Consider the following 14,780-nt stretch of genomic DNA (forward strand, 5'->3'; position numbering starts at 1 on the left):
AAAAAAAAAAAAAAAAAATACATGGCTGGATACTTTCTGGAAGCCCTTGTATGTTTATAATATATATTATATATACATATAATTTCTTTTTAACTGTAAATGTTAAAACACATAATTAATTTGTGGTGCTCAAATTATTTGCTCCATTTAAGTATTACATTTTTATACACTTTAACATCTATAGTAATTATCACCATTTCATTTGATAGCTGATTAAGACAAAATTGTATGTATATAATATCAAAATTTGCAAGATCTTTTTCATTTTTTAATGTATTTCACTTTCAAAAGTAAGATTCCAGTAACATTATGTATTACATTAACTTGTCTTATAAGAAATATATTATGTTTTTCTTTTGATAGAGCTTTTGCTATATTGCCTAGGCTGGTCTCAAACTGGGCTCCAGTGACCTCCTGTCTCAGCCTCCCAAATAGCTGAGACTACAGGAGCATGACACCAAGCCTGGCCACACAAACATTTATTTACCACAAGAACTTTATTGTCAGTTTGAGATAAATGACAAAATAAAACACAAGAAATTACTGACCTATACCTTCTATAATTTCAGTATAGAGTTTCATCCTATAATTTATAAAAACTTTCCATATTTAGAAAAATAATCTGTAATTGTCATTCTTTTTTTTGAAACAGAGTGTCACTTTGTCACCCTTGGTAGAGTGCCATGGCGTCATAGCAAACTCAAAATCTTAGGCTCAAGGGATCCTCTTGCCTCAGCTTTCCAAGTAGCTGGGACTACAGGCACCCGCCATAACGCCCACATATTTTTTTAGAGACAAGGTCTCACTCTTGCACAGGCTGGTCTTGAACTCCTGATCTCAACCAATCCACTTACCTCAGCCTCCCAGAGTGCTGGGATTGCAGGTGTGACCCATCCTGCCCAGCCCCTAATTGCCATTCTAACAATGTAACTTTTATACATAAGTAGTTTATATATATTTGCAAATTCTAACTATTCTTGTGCCTTTTCACCTCTTAGAAAGAAACCTTTGTAAAAATGATCTCTTCCTACTAAACATTCTCCAGACCATTTTTCCATTTTTCACTCCTTTTTAAACTCTCAGCTATACTTGACAGTGATGACCTGTTATTTTTTCCCCAATAACATTTTTATTTTGAAATCATTTTAGATTTACAGAAAAGTTACAAGGATAGTACAAGGAGTTCACATATATGGGTCACCTGGTTTCCCTCATACTTAACATTTTATATTACCACGTTGTATTTGTCAAAACAATGAAATTGACACTGGAAGATTACTTTTATCTAAATCATGGTTTTTATTTGCCCTCCAACCTGGGCTCATCTGATGTTTTTCTTCATGATGAGACTAGGTTATGGGTTTTTGGAAAGACTATCGCAGAGGTGAAGTGCTCTTATCATCATATCCTATGAGGGGAACCACGATATCCACATGACATCATTGGTGATGTTAAGCTTTATTAGTTGGTTAAGGTTAGTAAAGTACAGTTCTATGGGTCTGATGAATGTATAATCATCTACCAACCCAGAACTGTACAGAATAATTCCTTTAAATACTGTGATTATCTCCTTTGATGTCAATACTCTCCTCTGTCCTAGTCCTTGGAAATCAATAATCTGTTTTCCATTGCTATATTTTTGCCTTTTCCAGAATGTTATTAAGAATGAAGTCACACAGTTTGTGGCCTTTTGAGTCTGGCTTCTTTCATTCAATAAAATGCTTTAAAGATTCACTCATGTTGTACGAATCAACAGCTTATCCTTTTTAGCAAAGAATAGTATCACAGTTTTTCTAATCTCAGTTGCTTTACATTTTTAGCAATTATGAATAAAGTTGCTATACAAATTTTTGTAAAGGTTTGGGTGGACTTAGGTTTTACTTAGGTAAATACATTTAGGAGTATAATCACTGGGTCACATTGTAGGTCTATATTTAAAATTTTAGCCCCACTAACACCTGTATGGTGGTAGCTCTTTGTGGTTTTAATTTGCATTTCCCTAGTGACATATAATACTGAATATTATCTTTTCATGTGTTTGCTGTCCTTACATTTTCTTCTTTAGTGAAGTGTTTATTCAGGTCTTTTGATAATTGTTTGCTTTCTTATTATTGATTTTTAAGAATTCCTATATATATTTTAGATACAAGATTTATTATATAATTTGCTAGTATTCTCTTCTGGTTTGTGACTTGCCTTTTCCTTCTTTTAACAGTATTTTCACAAGGCAGAAGTTTTTAATTTTGACAAAATCCAACTTATCATTTTTTTCTTTTCAAGGGTCATGTTTTTGGTGTTATATTTAAAACCTCATTGCCAAATCCAAGATTTTCCCTTCACTTTCTGCTGGAAGTGTAATAGTTATACATTTTACACTTAAGTCTGTTAAGTATTTTAATTTTATGTATTTTTTGGAGACAGAGTCTCAAGCTGTCGCCCTGGGTAGAATGACGTAGTGTCAAAGTTCACAGCAACCTCCAACTTGGGCTCAGGTGATCCTCTTGCCTCAGTTTTTCTATTTTTAATAGAGACAGGGTCTCACTTTTGCTCAGGCTGTTCTCAAGCAATCCACCTGCCTCAACCTCCCAGAATGCTAGGATTACAGGTGTGAGCCACTGTGCCCAGCCTTAAGTTAATTTTTAATTTAAGGCTTGAGGCATATGTCCAGGTTCTTTAACTTTTTTTTTTTTTAAAGAGATAGAGTCTCACTTTATCGTCCTCAGTAGAGTGTCATGCTGTTATAGCTCACAGCAACCTCCAACTGCTTGGTTTAGGCAATTTTCTTGCCTCAGCCTCCTGAATATCTGGGACCACAGGTGCCTGCCACAATGCCTGGATTTTTTTTTTGTTGCAGTTTGGCCAAGGCTGGGTTCGAACCTGCCATCCTCAATATATGGAGCTGGGGCCCTACCCATTGAGCCACAGGTGCCACGCAGGTTCTTTTATTTTTATTTTGTAGTATATAAACATCCAATTATTCCAGTAATATTGCTGTAAAAACTGTCTTTTCTCCATTGAATTACTATTATACCTTTGTCAAAGTTAAGTTGCCTATATAGATGAATTATGCCCCATTTCAAATACATGATAGGTGTATTTCTGGACTCCATCCCATTGATATATATGTCTATCCCAGGCATCCTCAAACCACATGTGGTCCGCCTAGGACATTTACCTGGCCCACTGGGTGTTTTTGCCGCTGCTGCCTGTCCTGCTTAGCAGCCAACTCGTCCCAGGGCCCGCATCTGGCCCTCCAACATCTGAGGGACAGTGAACTGGCCCCCTGTTTAAAAAGTTTGAGGACCCCTGGTCTATCCTTTCACAAGAACCATGCTGTCTTGATTACTGCAGTTTACAGTAAGTCTGAAAACTTTGTAATGGGATCCCTTAGTTCTTTACCCTTAAAAATACCTATACTGTAAAAAAAGTAGTAACTCCTACACATGAAATAATACAAGCTTCCCAAAGATTGGGGTAGCTGGGTGGGTAACTAGGAGGCTACAATCCCTGTAGGATAAATGTTAGGCAGCGAACACTTCTCAGTTTTGAATTTATCTTCACTCTTCCTTCCTTTCCTTCTCAGTCTCTTTCTCTATGGAGAAAAGACCAAGCCTTACCTTATCCTTCATTAGATAATTTCCTTCTTGGGGATCCTAAGGACCAAGGGAGAGCTATTCATTCACACAATTTGTTTTGCTGTGGGAATTTAAAACTATTCTAAGATATTAAGGAGTTAAGAAAGATTAGCATTTAGCACATCACCAGTTATTATCTAAACCTGAGGTTATTATCTAGAAGAATTAGTTATAAACAAATAGAATTACTTTTGTCTACTTAAAAAGGAGAACATGCTGATCTCAATGCTTCAATCTTTGTGTATTTAAAATAAAAATCTAATATTTAAGAAGTTGTCACCACAAAACATTTTCTTTTTAAAAAAACTTCTATTGCATCTAAATTTTTCCACATAAGGATATTACTAGCATGTTGGAGAGACCAAACAAAACTGTTAGTGAATACAACATTGTAGAATAGAGCATTGCAAATAGCATGATTATTTGATAAAGATTCTGAATTACAGTTTTTCAATTTGTATCTAATTCTATTATCTGAATTTTCTGCAGGTCGAGGGTATATCTGTGTTTGCTAGGTCTATTCATGGATGTGAATAGTCTTCTTGTGTGACTGCTATATTCTAGACTGTGAGCTGAACATATTATACTTGAAATTTTACTTTTAGGTACAATTTGAGACCTATAGAAATTCCCCTAGGGAATATTTTCATTTGTTTTTCCTGCCAGACCTGACTGTATTGCCAGATTAGTATCACCTCAGATCAAGTTTTAGATTTGGGAATCTCTTCTAGGCCAAAGGAATTCAAACAAGACTGAAGAACTATCTCAAAGATGTACCACTTCCCAGTTTGTGCTCAACTGAAGGGCATTATCTATTTGAGGACCTACCTTACCCTGTGGAGGTTTCAGACCTGCCAGAAAGATCCTAGGTTTTGCTTTCTGTTTCTTCTCACTGGGTAAGGCTGTCTCAAAGAAGATTCTAAATTTTCCAGGATTAGTAAACACTATTAGGGCAAAGGTTGCTTTCAACACTCTATTCCCTTTTGGTCCATACTTCTTTATTGTTGGTAAACTCTCTGATATATTTCATATATATTTTTTTCAATTTCACATTGCCTTTAAATCAGTGGTTCTCAAACTTGCTAATGCCACAACCCTTTAATACAGTCCAAAGGGGTCATGAGCCACAGTTGAGAACCGCTGCTTTAAATTGTTTTAATCAGAAACAATGATCCCAACAACCTAGCCCTTTATTCAGAGAAATAAAACATCCTTTTTTGTGACCTTAACAGACTGCAGTTTGGACACGGTAGAAGAAAGGAAAGGAATTAAATCAAAAAGAAAAGTGGTAAACTAAGAGACCAAAAAAAAAAAAATGCTGACCTCTGGTTCAAGAAGTTCAAGCAGTAAAGAAAAAAATAAGATAATGGTAGCTAGAAAAGATATGAGGGTTGGAAGAAAAATATTAGTTTCATTTTATTTTAAGAGAAGTACAAAAGAAGGAATCCAATGTGAATAAAAGGCAAAGACATTCTAACACTGACCCAGAAATTCTTACTCCTAGGTTTCAGATCAAGAGAAATGAAAATACAGACTTGTACCTGAATGTTGATAGGAGCATTGTTTACTAAAAGTCATCAAATTTTCCTATTTAAATGAGTAAATAATATGTAAATTACAATTTCAATAAAGTTGTTCTCAAAAAAACAAAGGTGTTCTCAATCCCAAAGTTTTTTCTGAGATGTTTTTCCTGATAATATATATTTAGAAAATAAGTGCTTTATGAATAAAGAATTAAAAGGATCATATGCAAACAGAGATTAGAGATTATTTTATAAATCATCAATTATATTACACTGATTTCAAAGCTTAATTTGAACTTAAAAATTAACCTTACTTTTCCTTCTTGCCTTTCGGAACTTGACAGCAGCCAGATTTATTAAATTCATTCCATACAGATTGTAGTCAATGAAGAGTTGTAGGAGGTAGGGAATATGCGCTTCATGAGGCTGGTAAAATTTATTCATTATGGCTCCACTTTGCAAAAGTTCACATATCCTAAATTAGAAAAAAAGGTATATCTAAAATTATTTTCCCTAAAATGTTAAATGAAACAATAATTATATAACTATAGAGAAGAAAACACTTATTAGCACACTAAATTTAATTTCCATTTTAGTGGAAATTTGTATTTTGTTAGTAATTAAAACTTTAAATTAAGTTTTACAGTAAGTAGCATGTCCTGAATGACAAAACTTTAAAACAAAACATCGAAATGTTAAGAAAGGTTTTTAAAATATAAGATTTTTCTTTTAAGAATTACAGAAATATTATCACACAATTAGTATATATTATGAAAGAAAACAAAGTAAAAAAATTACAGAAATTGGGAAAAGGTAACAAGTAAACCTCACTCAGAGCAACTGTTACCATTTAAAATTTTTTTCTTTCTTGAGTTTTTTTCCCCTCCATAAAGGGGAATATAAACTATAGACAATTACACATAGCATAATAAGTACTATGCAAGGAAGTACATTAAACATCTAGAATCAGATAGAGGTGCAGAAGTAGTTTCTGTAAGCCTTCTTGGAGGACTAAATAGGAGACTAAATGATAGACTAGAGGTACTTCTCTGAAGAGAGGAAAGAGTATTTTATGTAAATAAAACTGCACATGTAAAGAGTCATGAGAAAACACAGCTTATTCAGAAACTGAATACACAGTTAAGACTGTAACCTAGTGTTAGAGGCTGTGGTGAGGGGAGGGGCCAGAGAATTAATGAGAAATCACATCATCTGGAGCTTGCCTATTAAGACATCTGAAGGGCAGTGGAATTTGCCTGAGAAGTGACTAGCAGGAAGGTCATATGACTAGATTGCCAGAGAATGCCCAAGACTACAGGTAGGGAGTGAAGAGACTATTGTAGAAAAACTAAGATGATGGTAGCTGTAACAAGGATCATAGAAATTTACTGATTTGGGAGATATTTAAGGGACAAAACGGTTAGGCCTTGATGACTAGATATGGAGAGTGATGTAGAACAGAAGTTGAGGATTACTGCCTAAATTTCTTGCTTAAGTAGCTAGATGGTGGTGCTACTTTATTGAAATAGGAAAGGTTATAAGAAAAAGAGCTTGCTTTGGAGATTTTTAGAGGGAGAACAAGGATAAACTCAGCTTTATCCTTATATATATACACATTCTGGAGTTTACATATATATAGGAGTATCCAGGAAGATTTCTATGATACTGTTGGAAATGAATGATAGTAAAAATGAGGATAAGAATAATCTTTTTAACACAGCAGAGGCAGGGAATGTATTTAAACACTCTATACTGTGCTAACTGCTTTAAATGCTTAATTTCAAGTAATCTTCACTACAATCCTATGTTCCTATCATCCCCATTTGGCAAATAAAGAAATTAAGTCTTACAGAGATTTTAGAAGTTGTCAAAACTCACACATAAAATGTAGAGGATCCAAATAAAATTTTCTGACTTGTGAGTACTTACTCATTTTTTTTTTTTACTGTTATTTATATTTATTTTATGTTGCATCTATTCCCGTGCCGTAAGATTTTATTTCTTCAGTTTCTTCTGTGCTACCCCCTCTTCTGGTTTGGGAACAATCTGTTCCTTTTCAGTAAGGATCATCTTCATGTGGCACAGGGAGCACATGTATGGATTAATGCGACCATGAGCTCTGTAAGTTCGGTGATGCATCTTGGGTGCTTTATTCATTTGGATATGCTCAATAACCAGAGAATATACATCTAAACCCGTAAGTTCAGCATTAGTCTGCATTTTTAAACATGTGCAGCAAAAACTCAGCACTCTTTTTTCGGCCACTGACCTGGTGTCCAGCCCTACTAAGTTTGGCCTTGGCATACCTACCAACTCCATCATTGTTAATGTCAGAATGGTACACACTGTTTCTTTAAAATGACATCCTTCAGATACATGATGGCTTTTCATATATGTATACCTTGATGGCCTGGGCAATTTCACATGTGTTCTTAGTGAACACAAAGATTTGAGCCTCTTGACTTGGATGACTTTGTGGGGTTTACTGGGTCAAGTGAATAGCAAACACAACACAACATGGGAATAGGTAAGGCTGTAGAGACAGGAGAAAGTATAGGCAGCGGTATCCAACCTGTGGTTCATGCTGATTTTGTAAGGATGTTTTCTGCTTATCTGTGGTGTTGGATACCATGAAAAGTATGCCCAGATCTCCTTTTCTTTTTGCTAATCAGCTTTCACTGGTGTTTATTTAATGTGTGGCCCAAGACAACTCTTCTTCCAGTGTGCAACAGAGGAAGAAAAATATTGGTCACTCCTGAAGGAAAAGATGAAAGTCTAACATGGAAATCTAAGAAACAATCATAGATGATAAAAGAGGATCCAATAAAATGGCAGAAATACAAATAATCGGATGAGTGTGAGGAAGACAAAACGAGATTTATATCACAGAAGCCAACATTTAAGATTGCTTTCAGGCATCATAAACATTGCCATTAGGTCAAAAGGTAAGGACAAAAACTGGACTAAGCAACAAAGGTTATTAGTTGAAAGCAACTTCAAGTAGAATAGTTGGGGTAGAAGTCATATTGGGGGCTCAGCACCTGTGGCTCAAGTGGCTAAGGCGCCAGTCACATACACCTAAGGTGGCGGGTTCGAATCCAGCCCAGGCCCACCAAAAACAACAATGACGGCTGCAACCAAAAAATAGCCAGGCGTCGTGGCGGGCACCTGTGGTCCCAGCTACTTGGGAGGCTGAGGCAGGAGACTTGCCTGATCCCAGGAGTTGGAGGTTGCTGTGAGCTGTGATGCCACAGCACTCCACCCAGGGGGACAGCTTGAGGCTCTGTCTCAACAAAAAAAAAGAATATTGCAGTAAGTTAAAAAGTGAATGGGGAGTAAGAAAATTAGTTACATAAAGTATAGGTAAATCCTTGAAGGAGAATGGCTAGAAGAGAGAATGCTGTGTCTATGAACATGAATATGTGTGGGTCTTATTAATATTTAAATGGTGTCAGCAAGGAAGATGGACATAATTGGTAGATAGAAGAGATCCTTGAAAAGGTCACAGAAGGTGGATTGCCTTTGATAAACTAAGAGAGCTTTATTCTACTAGCTTTCAAATTTTTTGATCCCAGGACCCCTTTTCATTCCTAAAAAATTATGGAGAATACTAAAAAGCTTTTGTTTATGTGGTTTATATTTATTGATACGTACCATATTAGAAAAATGCAACAAAAATTTTTAAGAGAGTTACTGATTTTAAAACAAACTCATTATACGTTAACATAAATAACATGCTTAATTAAAAAAAACCCTATATTTTCCAAAGTAAAAACAACTTAGTGAGAAAAGATCATTGTTTCACATGTTTGCATATATATCATATTTGCTTCTGCTCTATTTGTTCCTATATATGTGTGTGTATATATATATATATATGTATGTATTGCTTGAGGTGAAGCATATGAAGAAAATCCAGCCTTACATATGTAGTTGGGAAAAGGAGGAGGAATTTAGCAGCCTTTTCAAACAAATGCCAATATTCTCTGCTACTACACTAAAACTCAACAAGTAGTAGTTTCTTAAAGGACAACTTGTTGAATTTCAATGTAGCAGCAAAATATGGTTTCTTAGCATCAACTAATTAATGCAAATTAATAAGTTTTTTATATTCTATTACATTAAAATTTATTGGTCTACCTTGCACTCTGAATATTTTTTATCCACGCATGATCATTTAAGAAAATATAGATTCTGGCTGGGTGCTGTAGCTCACACCTATAATCCTAGCACTCTGGGCTCTTAGGCCAGGAGGATTGCTTGAGCTCAGAAGTTCAAGATCAGCCTAAGCAAGAGTGAAATCCCTGTCTCTACTAGAAAATAGAAAAAATAGCTGGGTGTTGTGGTGGGTACCTATAGTCCCAGCTACTAGGGAGGCTGAGGCAGAAGGATTGCTTGAGCCCAAGAGTTTGAGGTTACTTTGAGCTAGGCTGATACCATGGCACTTTAGCCTGGGCAACAGAGTGAGACTCTGTCTCCAAAAAAAAAAAAAATAAAATAAAATATAGATCCACTGAGTTATACAGATAGTTTAAATGTTCACTAAACAATATGAAAATCATCTTCGTTGACATCATCTATCTTAGAAAACTATTTATGTCCTGGAAAGTTTTTAAGTTCACAGCAAATAAAGTTTTCCAAAATCTAGTTTTGCTTGATAGCTCAAATTTTATCATTGCCAACAAAATACTATCAGTTGTTTTCCTTAAACCAACAGCCTCACTTTGTTCATTTTCAAGAATGTATCTACCAAATACACAAGTCCATAGAAATTTATCAGTTATTCAAGTAAAAATGGTGTTCCATTTAAAAGAAAAAGGTGCTAGTTCAGCTTGCAATTAAAAGCAACTATGTAAGTGGGTCTTTCCTTGAGATAATCATAGTACTTCAGCACACAGATGTGCTTCATGCTTATTTTCATTTTGTCACATATTACAAAGATATATACCCAAGAATCAAGATTCAAAAAAATTAATTTTTTTGCCAATAAAACTGTTTTTTTCTTTTTCTTTTTTTTTTAGTGGTGAAAGCTTATTGGTGGAAAATGCAATGATTTCATGTCATTACATTTAACCCACTATTGGTGAACATGGTGAAAAAGGCAAATCAGATCTTAGAATATGGGTAATTTTGACCATACAGACCCCCTGAAAGAGCTTCAGAAATCCCCAGTTCATATTTTGAAAAAATTGTTCTAGGATGATGGGTTCCATTTTGTCTATAAAGTCAGAAGGCAAGACCTCAGTAGGAGCTTAACATTTAAGTATAATTAACTGATCCAAGGGTGTCCATCCTATGGTCCATGGGCTGCATGCAGATTATTTGGGGACTAATTTGCTTATCTGTGGTATCAGATATCATGCTCATCAGCTTTTGTTAGTGTTTGTGTATTTAATGTGTAGTACAAGACAACTCTTGTGTGGCAGAAAAGGAAAAAGGCTGGACATCCCTGAAAGGAGAAGTCAGATGGGCAGGGCAGGGCCCAGGAAAAGTTGAAGACCATAAATTTACAGTGGTCCTAATCTGTGCTTGTTTTTACCTTGCAGGAATCATAAACTAGGGCTCAGTAGAAAGAAATATAAATAGATTAACTCAGAATTGATAGTTTTACCTGGCATACAGAAGGGCTGATAAAAAATGGGATATAATGGGTGGTGCCTGTGGCTCAGTGAGTAGGGTGCTGGCCCCATATACTGAGGGTGGCAGGTTCCAACCTGGCCCTTGCCAAACTTCAACAACAACAACAAAAAATAGCCGGGTATTGTAGCAGGCACTTGTAGTCCCAGCCACTTGGGAGGCTGAGGCAAGAGAATCACCTAAGCCCAAGAGCTAGAGGTTGTGGTAAGTTGTGATGTCATGGCACTCTACTGACGGCGACAAAATGAGACTCTGTCTCCAAAAGAAATAAAAAAAAAAGGGATGTAAGAAGGAAAGGAATGAGAAATTAAAAAACAAAAACAAAAAAAACCAAACAGGCAGTAGTACTGGGGCCAAGGAGTTTGAAGTCTAAAAACAGGTCGAGTGGGGTAACAGAGACAGAGTTAAAAAGATTTAAGAAAAATAAAAACCAGACATAAAAGATCTTTTGAAGCCACTGAAGCCATGAAAAGGCTATAAAGCTGAATTATAGCAATACGTGTACAACTCAGTAAAGTTACTAAAAATCCTTTAACTGTACACACTTAACAATATGTGAATTTTGTGTTGTGTAAATTATCCCTCAAAAAATTGTTTGAAGAAAGACAGAAGATTATAGCCAGAAACCAAGATATTTGCACTTAAAATCTCTGAGGTAGGACAAGTTCTAGGCTGTAGTCAATTGAGTAGGTAGTTTAATAAGAATGGAAGTAAAGATCACAGGATATAAGTAAGTAGAGGAATCAAGAGGCCAGTCCTCAAATGATCTGTATAGTGTTCAATCATTAATTAAAAAAATAGTTATATACCACTACTATGTCCCAGGCACTATTGCAAGCTCTAGTAATAAAGCAGTGAACACAGTAATCAAAAATCTTTGCTATTATTGAACTTACATCCTAGTGTAATACCAACTTTTTATGAAAAATTTAAAAAGAGAATATGTGGATGAATATGTGTACCTATGTATGTATAAAAATGTAAGAACAGATACCAAACCCTTGAAGTGATGTCTCTAGGGAAGAGTGAAGAGTAAAGAGGACGTCCTGAAGTTTCACTTTGAGGTTTTATATGTATACTATAGCCAAAACTTATAATAACACAGCACTTACAACATGCCAAGCACTATTCTAAGTGATTTACAGATATCGACACATTTAATCATTAGAACAACATGTACAAGCAGCAATCCTATTTAAAGATGAGGAAGCTAAGGCACAGAGAGATTAAATATCTTGACTAAAATCACCTACCTGAAAGGAGCAGAGCCAGATGTGAATACAGGCAATCTGGTTTCAGAGCCTAGGCTCTTAATCACTACACTAAGTATTAGTTAAATATTATAATGCAAATGATTGATGTATAACCATATAATAAAAAATAACAAAAAAGGAGAAAATATATATATTTTTTTCATTCCAACTCCCATTCTTTTTCTTCCTAGCAGGTATGACAATTTTTGTTTTTATGTTTCAGTTTCTTGTTCATGGTCTGTCTCTTCTACTTGCTGTAAGTTTCCTCAGGGCAAGAACCATCAAACTTTGCTCACCATATCTACTCTCCAACTTCCGCAAAGCATCAAATATTGTAGGCACTTTATAAATATTTATTAAAATGAATAAATGAATTCATTAATAAATCAGGGATTTTAGACACTGTCATAGCTGACTTTATAATTTAAACTTATTGAGAATAGCTTAATAAATGTCTGATTGCTACAAGTGTAAGGAAAAATGGATTATATTTATACTTTAAGTAGAATTACAGTTTAAAGGTTATTTAGAAAAGACTTATGTAACTTTTAATCATGGCTCCTACTCCAGAACAACTTGAGAAAAGAAAAAATAACAGAAGTTTATGTCTTACCAATTTATACATGTGAGAGAGGCTAAGAGCCCACACGAATTGCTCTTTTGTATTCTATGAATATGAGAAAGTATGAGTAGAGGGGAACTGCTAAAAGAAATATCACTCTCTATAAGTGCCAATTCTGGAATATTGTTTTGGGACCTTATATAACAGAAGTTATTTGGGGTAAGGTCCTGACAGAGGCTGGCTATAGGAAAACTAGTTTTCACTGGTTACTCTTAGAAGGGAATAACCAATGGGATTAGAGCTGAGAATCAGTGAAGTGCTGAAGTGCTAACTTGTTTAATCCAGACTAAACTTTAAGTCTTGGTAACTATGCCTTAACTCAATATGGAGAAACATCCAATTTGTGTTTTACCAAAATGTTACTTTCTGGAACCCAGTAATTCCTGGTAGAAAGGACCTCCTGAAAAATAATCCTCAGCATTCCCCCAAGGCCACTTTTAGTCTAGCTTGTCACTACATACAGTAAAAATCCTTGTTTTGAATCTTAAAGTTTGATTAAAATCTTCCATATACGTGTCCTTCCCACCCACCTTCAATAACCTCGGCTCCAGGGTAATTCTGAAAATAAACTAAAGGGAAAGCAACTGCTTGAAGGAATGAAAAAACAACCAAAACAAACAAAAAACCCAGGTTATAAAATTTCACTAACATCTAGTACTGAGTCGAAGAGGATTCTGAGATCTCAGAAGCCCTCTCATTCTGGTCCCACTCTCAGACACTTCTCCTCATTTTAAAACTGAAGAATAGGGTTGTTGTGGTGGCTCATGCCTGTAATCGTAACACTCTGGGAGGCTGAGGTGGGTAGATTGCTTCAGCTTAGGAGTTCGGGACCAACCAAAGCAAGAATGAGACCCCCTCTCTACTAAAAACAGAAAGACTAGCCAGGCATTGTAGCAGGTCCTGTAGTCGCTACTCAGGAGGCTGAAGCAGGAGGATCACTTAACAGACAAGTAAAACTGAAGACCAAGTTTCTCTTAGTATTTAACATCTCATCTGGCCAATGGGGCCCTAAGAACATGCATGGCAGCCACCATCTCCTATACCTAGTTCTATAAACTCTAAATCTAAGACAGGAGAGAAGCAGTTGGGGGCCTCCACATTTAAAATTTCCCTCCTAGGGGGTGCCTGTAGCTCTGTGGTTAGGATGCCAGTCACATCCTCTGGGGCTGGTGGGTTTGAACCCAGCCCCAGCCTGCTAAACAACAACAACAACAACAATAGCCAGGCATTATGGCGGGTACCTATAGTCCCAGCTACTAGGAAGGCAGAGGCAAGAGGATCACTTGAGCCCAAGAGTTTAAGGTTGCTGTTGAGCTATGACACCACTGAGAGTAACAAAGTGAAACTCTGTCTCAATTAAAAAATATATATATACATACATATATATATATGTATCCTTCCTAGAATCCAAGCCATGAATCTCTCTCTGTACACATAAATTTGTACTTTATGATATTTTTCTTTAATAATGCTACAAACTATACATGTCTTTCTTCTACATTTTTCTTTTTATTACTAAAATATGTAAGTGATAGTTATTCATATTGGTTTCATTTATCTTTGTACCTTTTCACCATTGCAGGATTGTAAAGATAGATCTTCATGAAGTGTCTTTCCTTCTCATGATAACCATAGAAAGGCCTGAAACATAAGAAAAAAGATATTTCAAATTATTTTCATCATTTAGGGATGAAATAAGGCAATGTATTGGCCTAATTAGGTTTAGCAGGCTTAATTCAATCTTATTTATACTTATTATGGAAAAAACAAATAATTAAACCAAGACAATTCAATTAAAATTATCAGTGTTAACATATGAAATACTGAAGCTTTTTAAAAATGTTAAAATATCACTTGACAAAAACTACAGACTAAAAGGAGCAATACATCATTTATACCTTAATCTCTCAATCATCACGACTCTAAGTGGCTCTTTTCTCTTACCAACATTTTTTTTTTGAAGTTCTTGGCTCGGCGCCAAGAACTTGGCTCAAGTGGCTAAAGCACCAGCCACATATACCTAAGGTGGTGCGTTCGAATCCAGCCCGGGCCCGCCAAACAACAATGATGGCTGCAACCAAAAAATAGCTGGGTGTTGTGGCGGGCGCCT

At 35.6% G+C, this 14,780-nt stretch overlaps 1 protein-coding gene across 1 annotated transcript in view; it reads right to left on the minus strand.

Moving 5' to 3' along the window:
* The window catches only part of REV3L (REV3 like, DNA directed polymerase zeta catalytic subunit), a 200,323-nt gene that overhangs the window by 117,445 nt on the left and 68,098 nt on the right, over window positions 1–14,780 (minus strand). Inside the window, exons 3-4 of the mRNA XM_023512479.1 lie at window positions 14,237–14,311; window positions 5,473–5,633 (exon numbers count right to left, since the gene is read on the minus strand). Coding sequence (XP_023368247.1) covers window positions 5,473–5,633; window positions 14,237–14,311 — 236 coding nt within the window. The remainder of the gene's footprint in view (window positions 1–5,472; window positions 5,634–14,236; window positions 14,312–14,780) is intronic.

This window comes from Otolemur garnettii, unplaced genomic scaffold (genome assembly GCF_000181295.1).
Source record: "Otolemur garnettii isolate 467f Iridium unplaced genomic scaffold, OtoGar3 scaffold00002, whole genome shotgun sequence".
Lineage (NCBI taxonomy): Eukaryota > Metazoa > Chordata > Mammalia > Primates > Galagidae > Otolemur > Otolemur garnettii.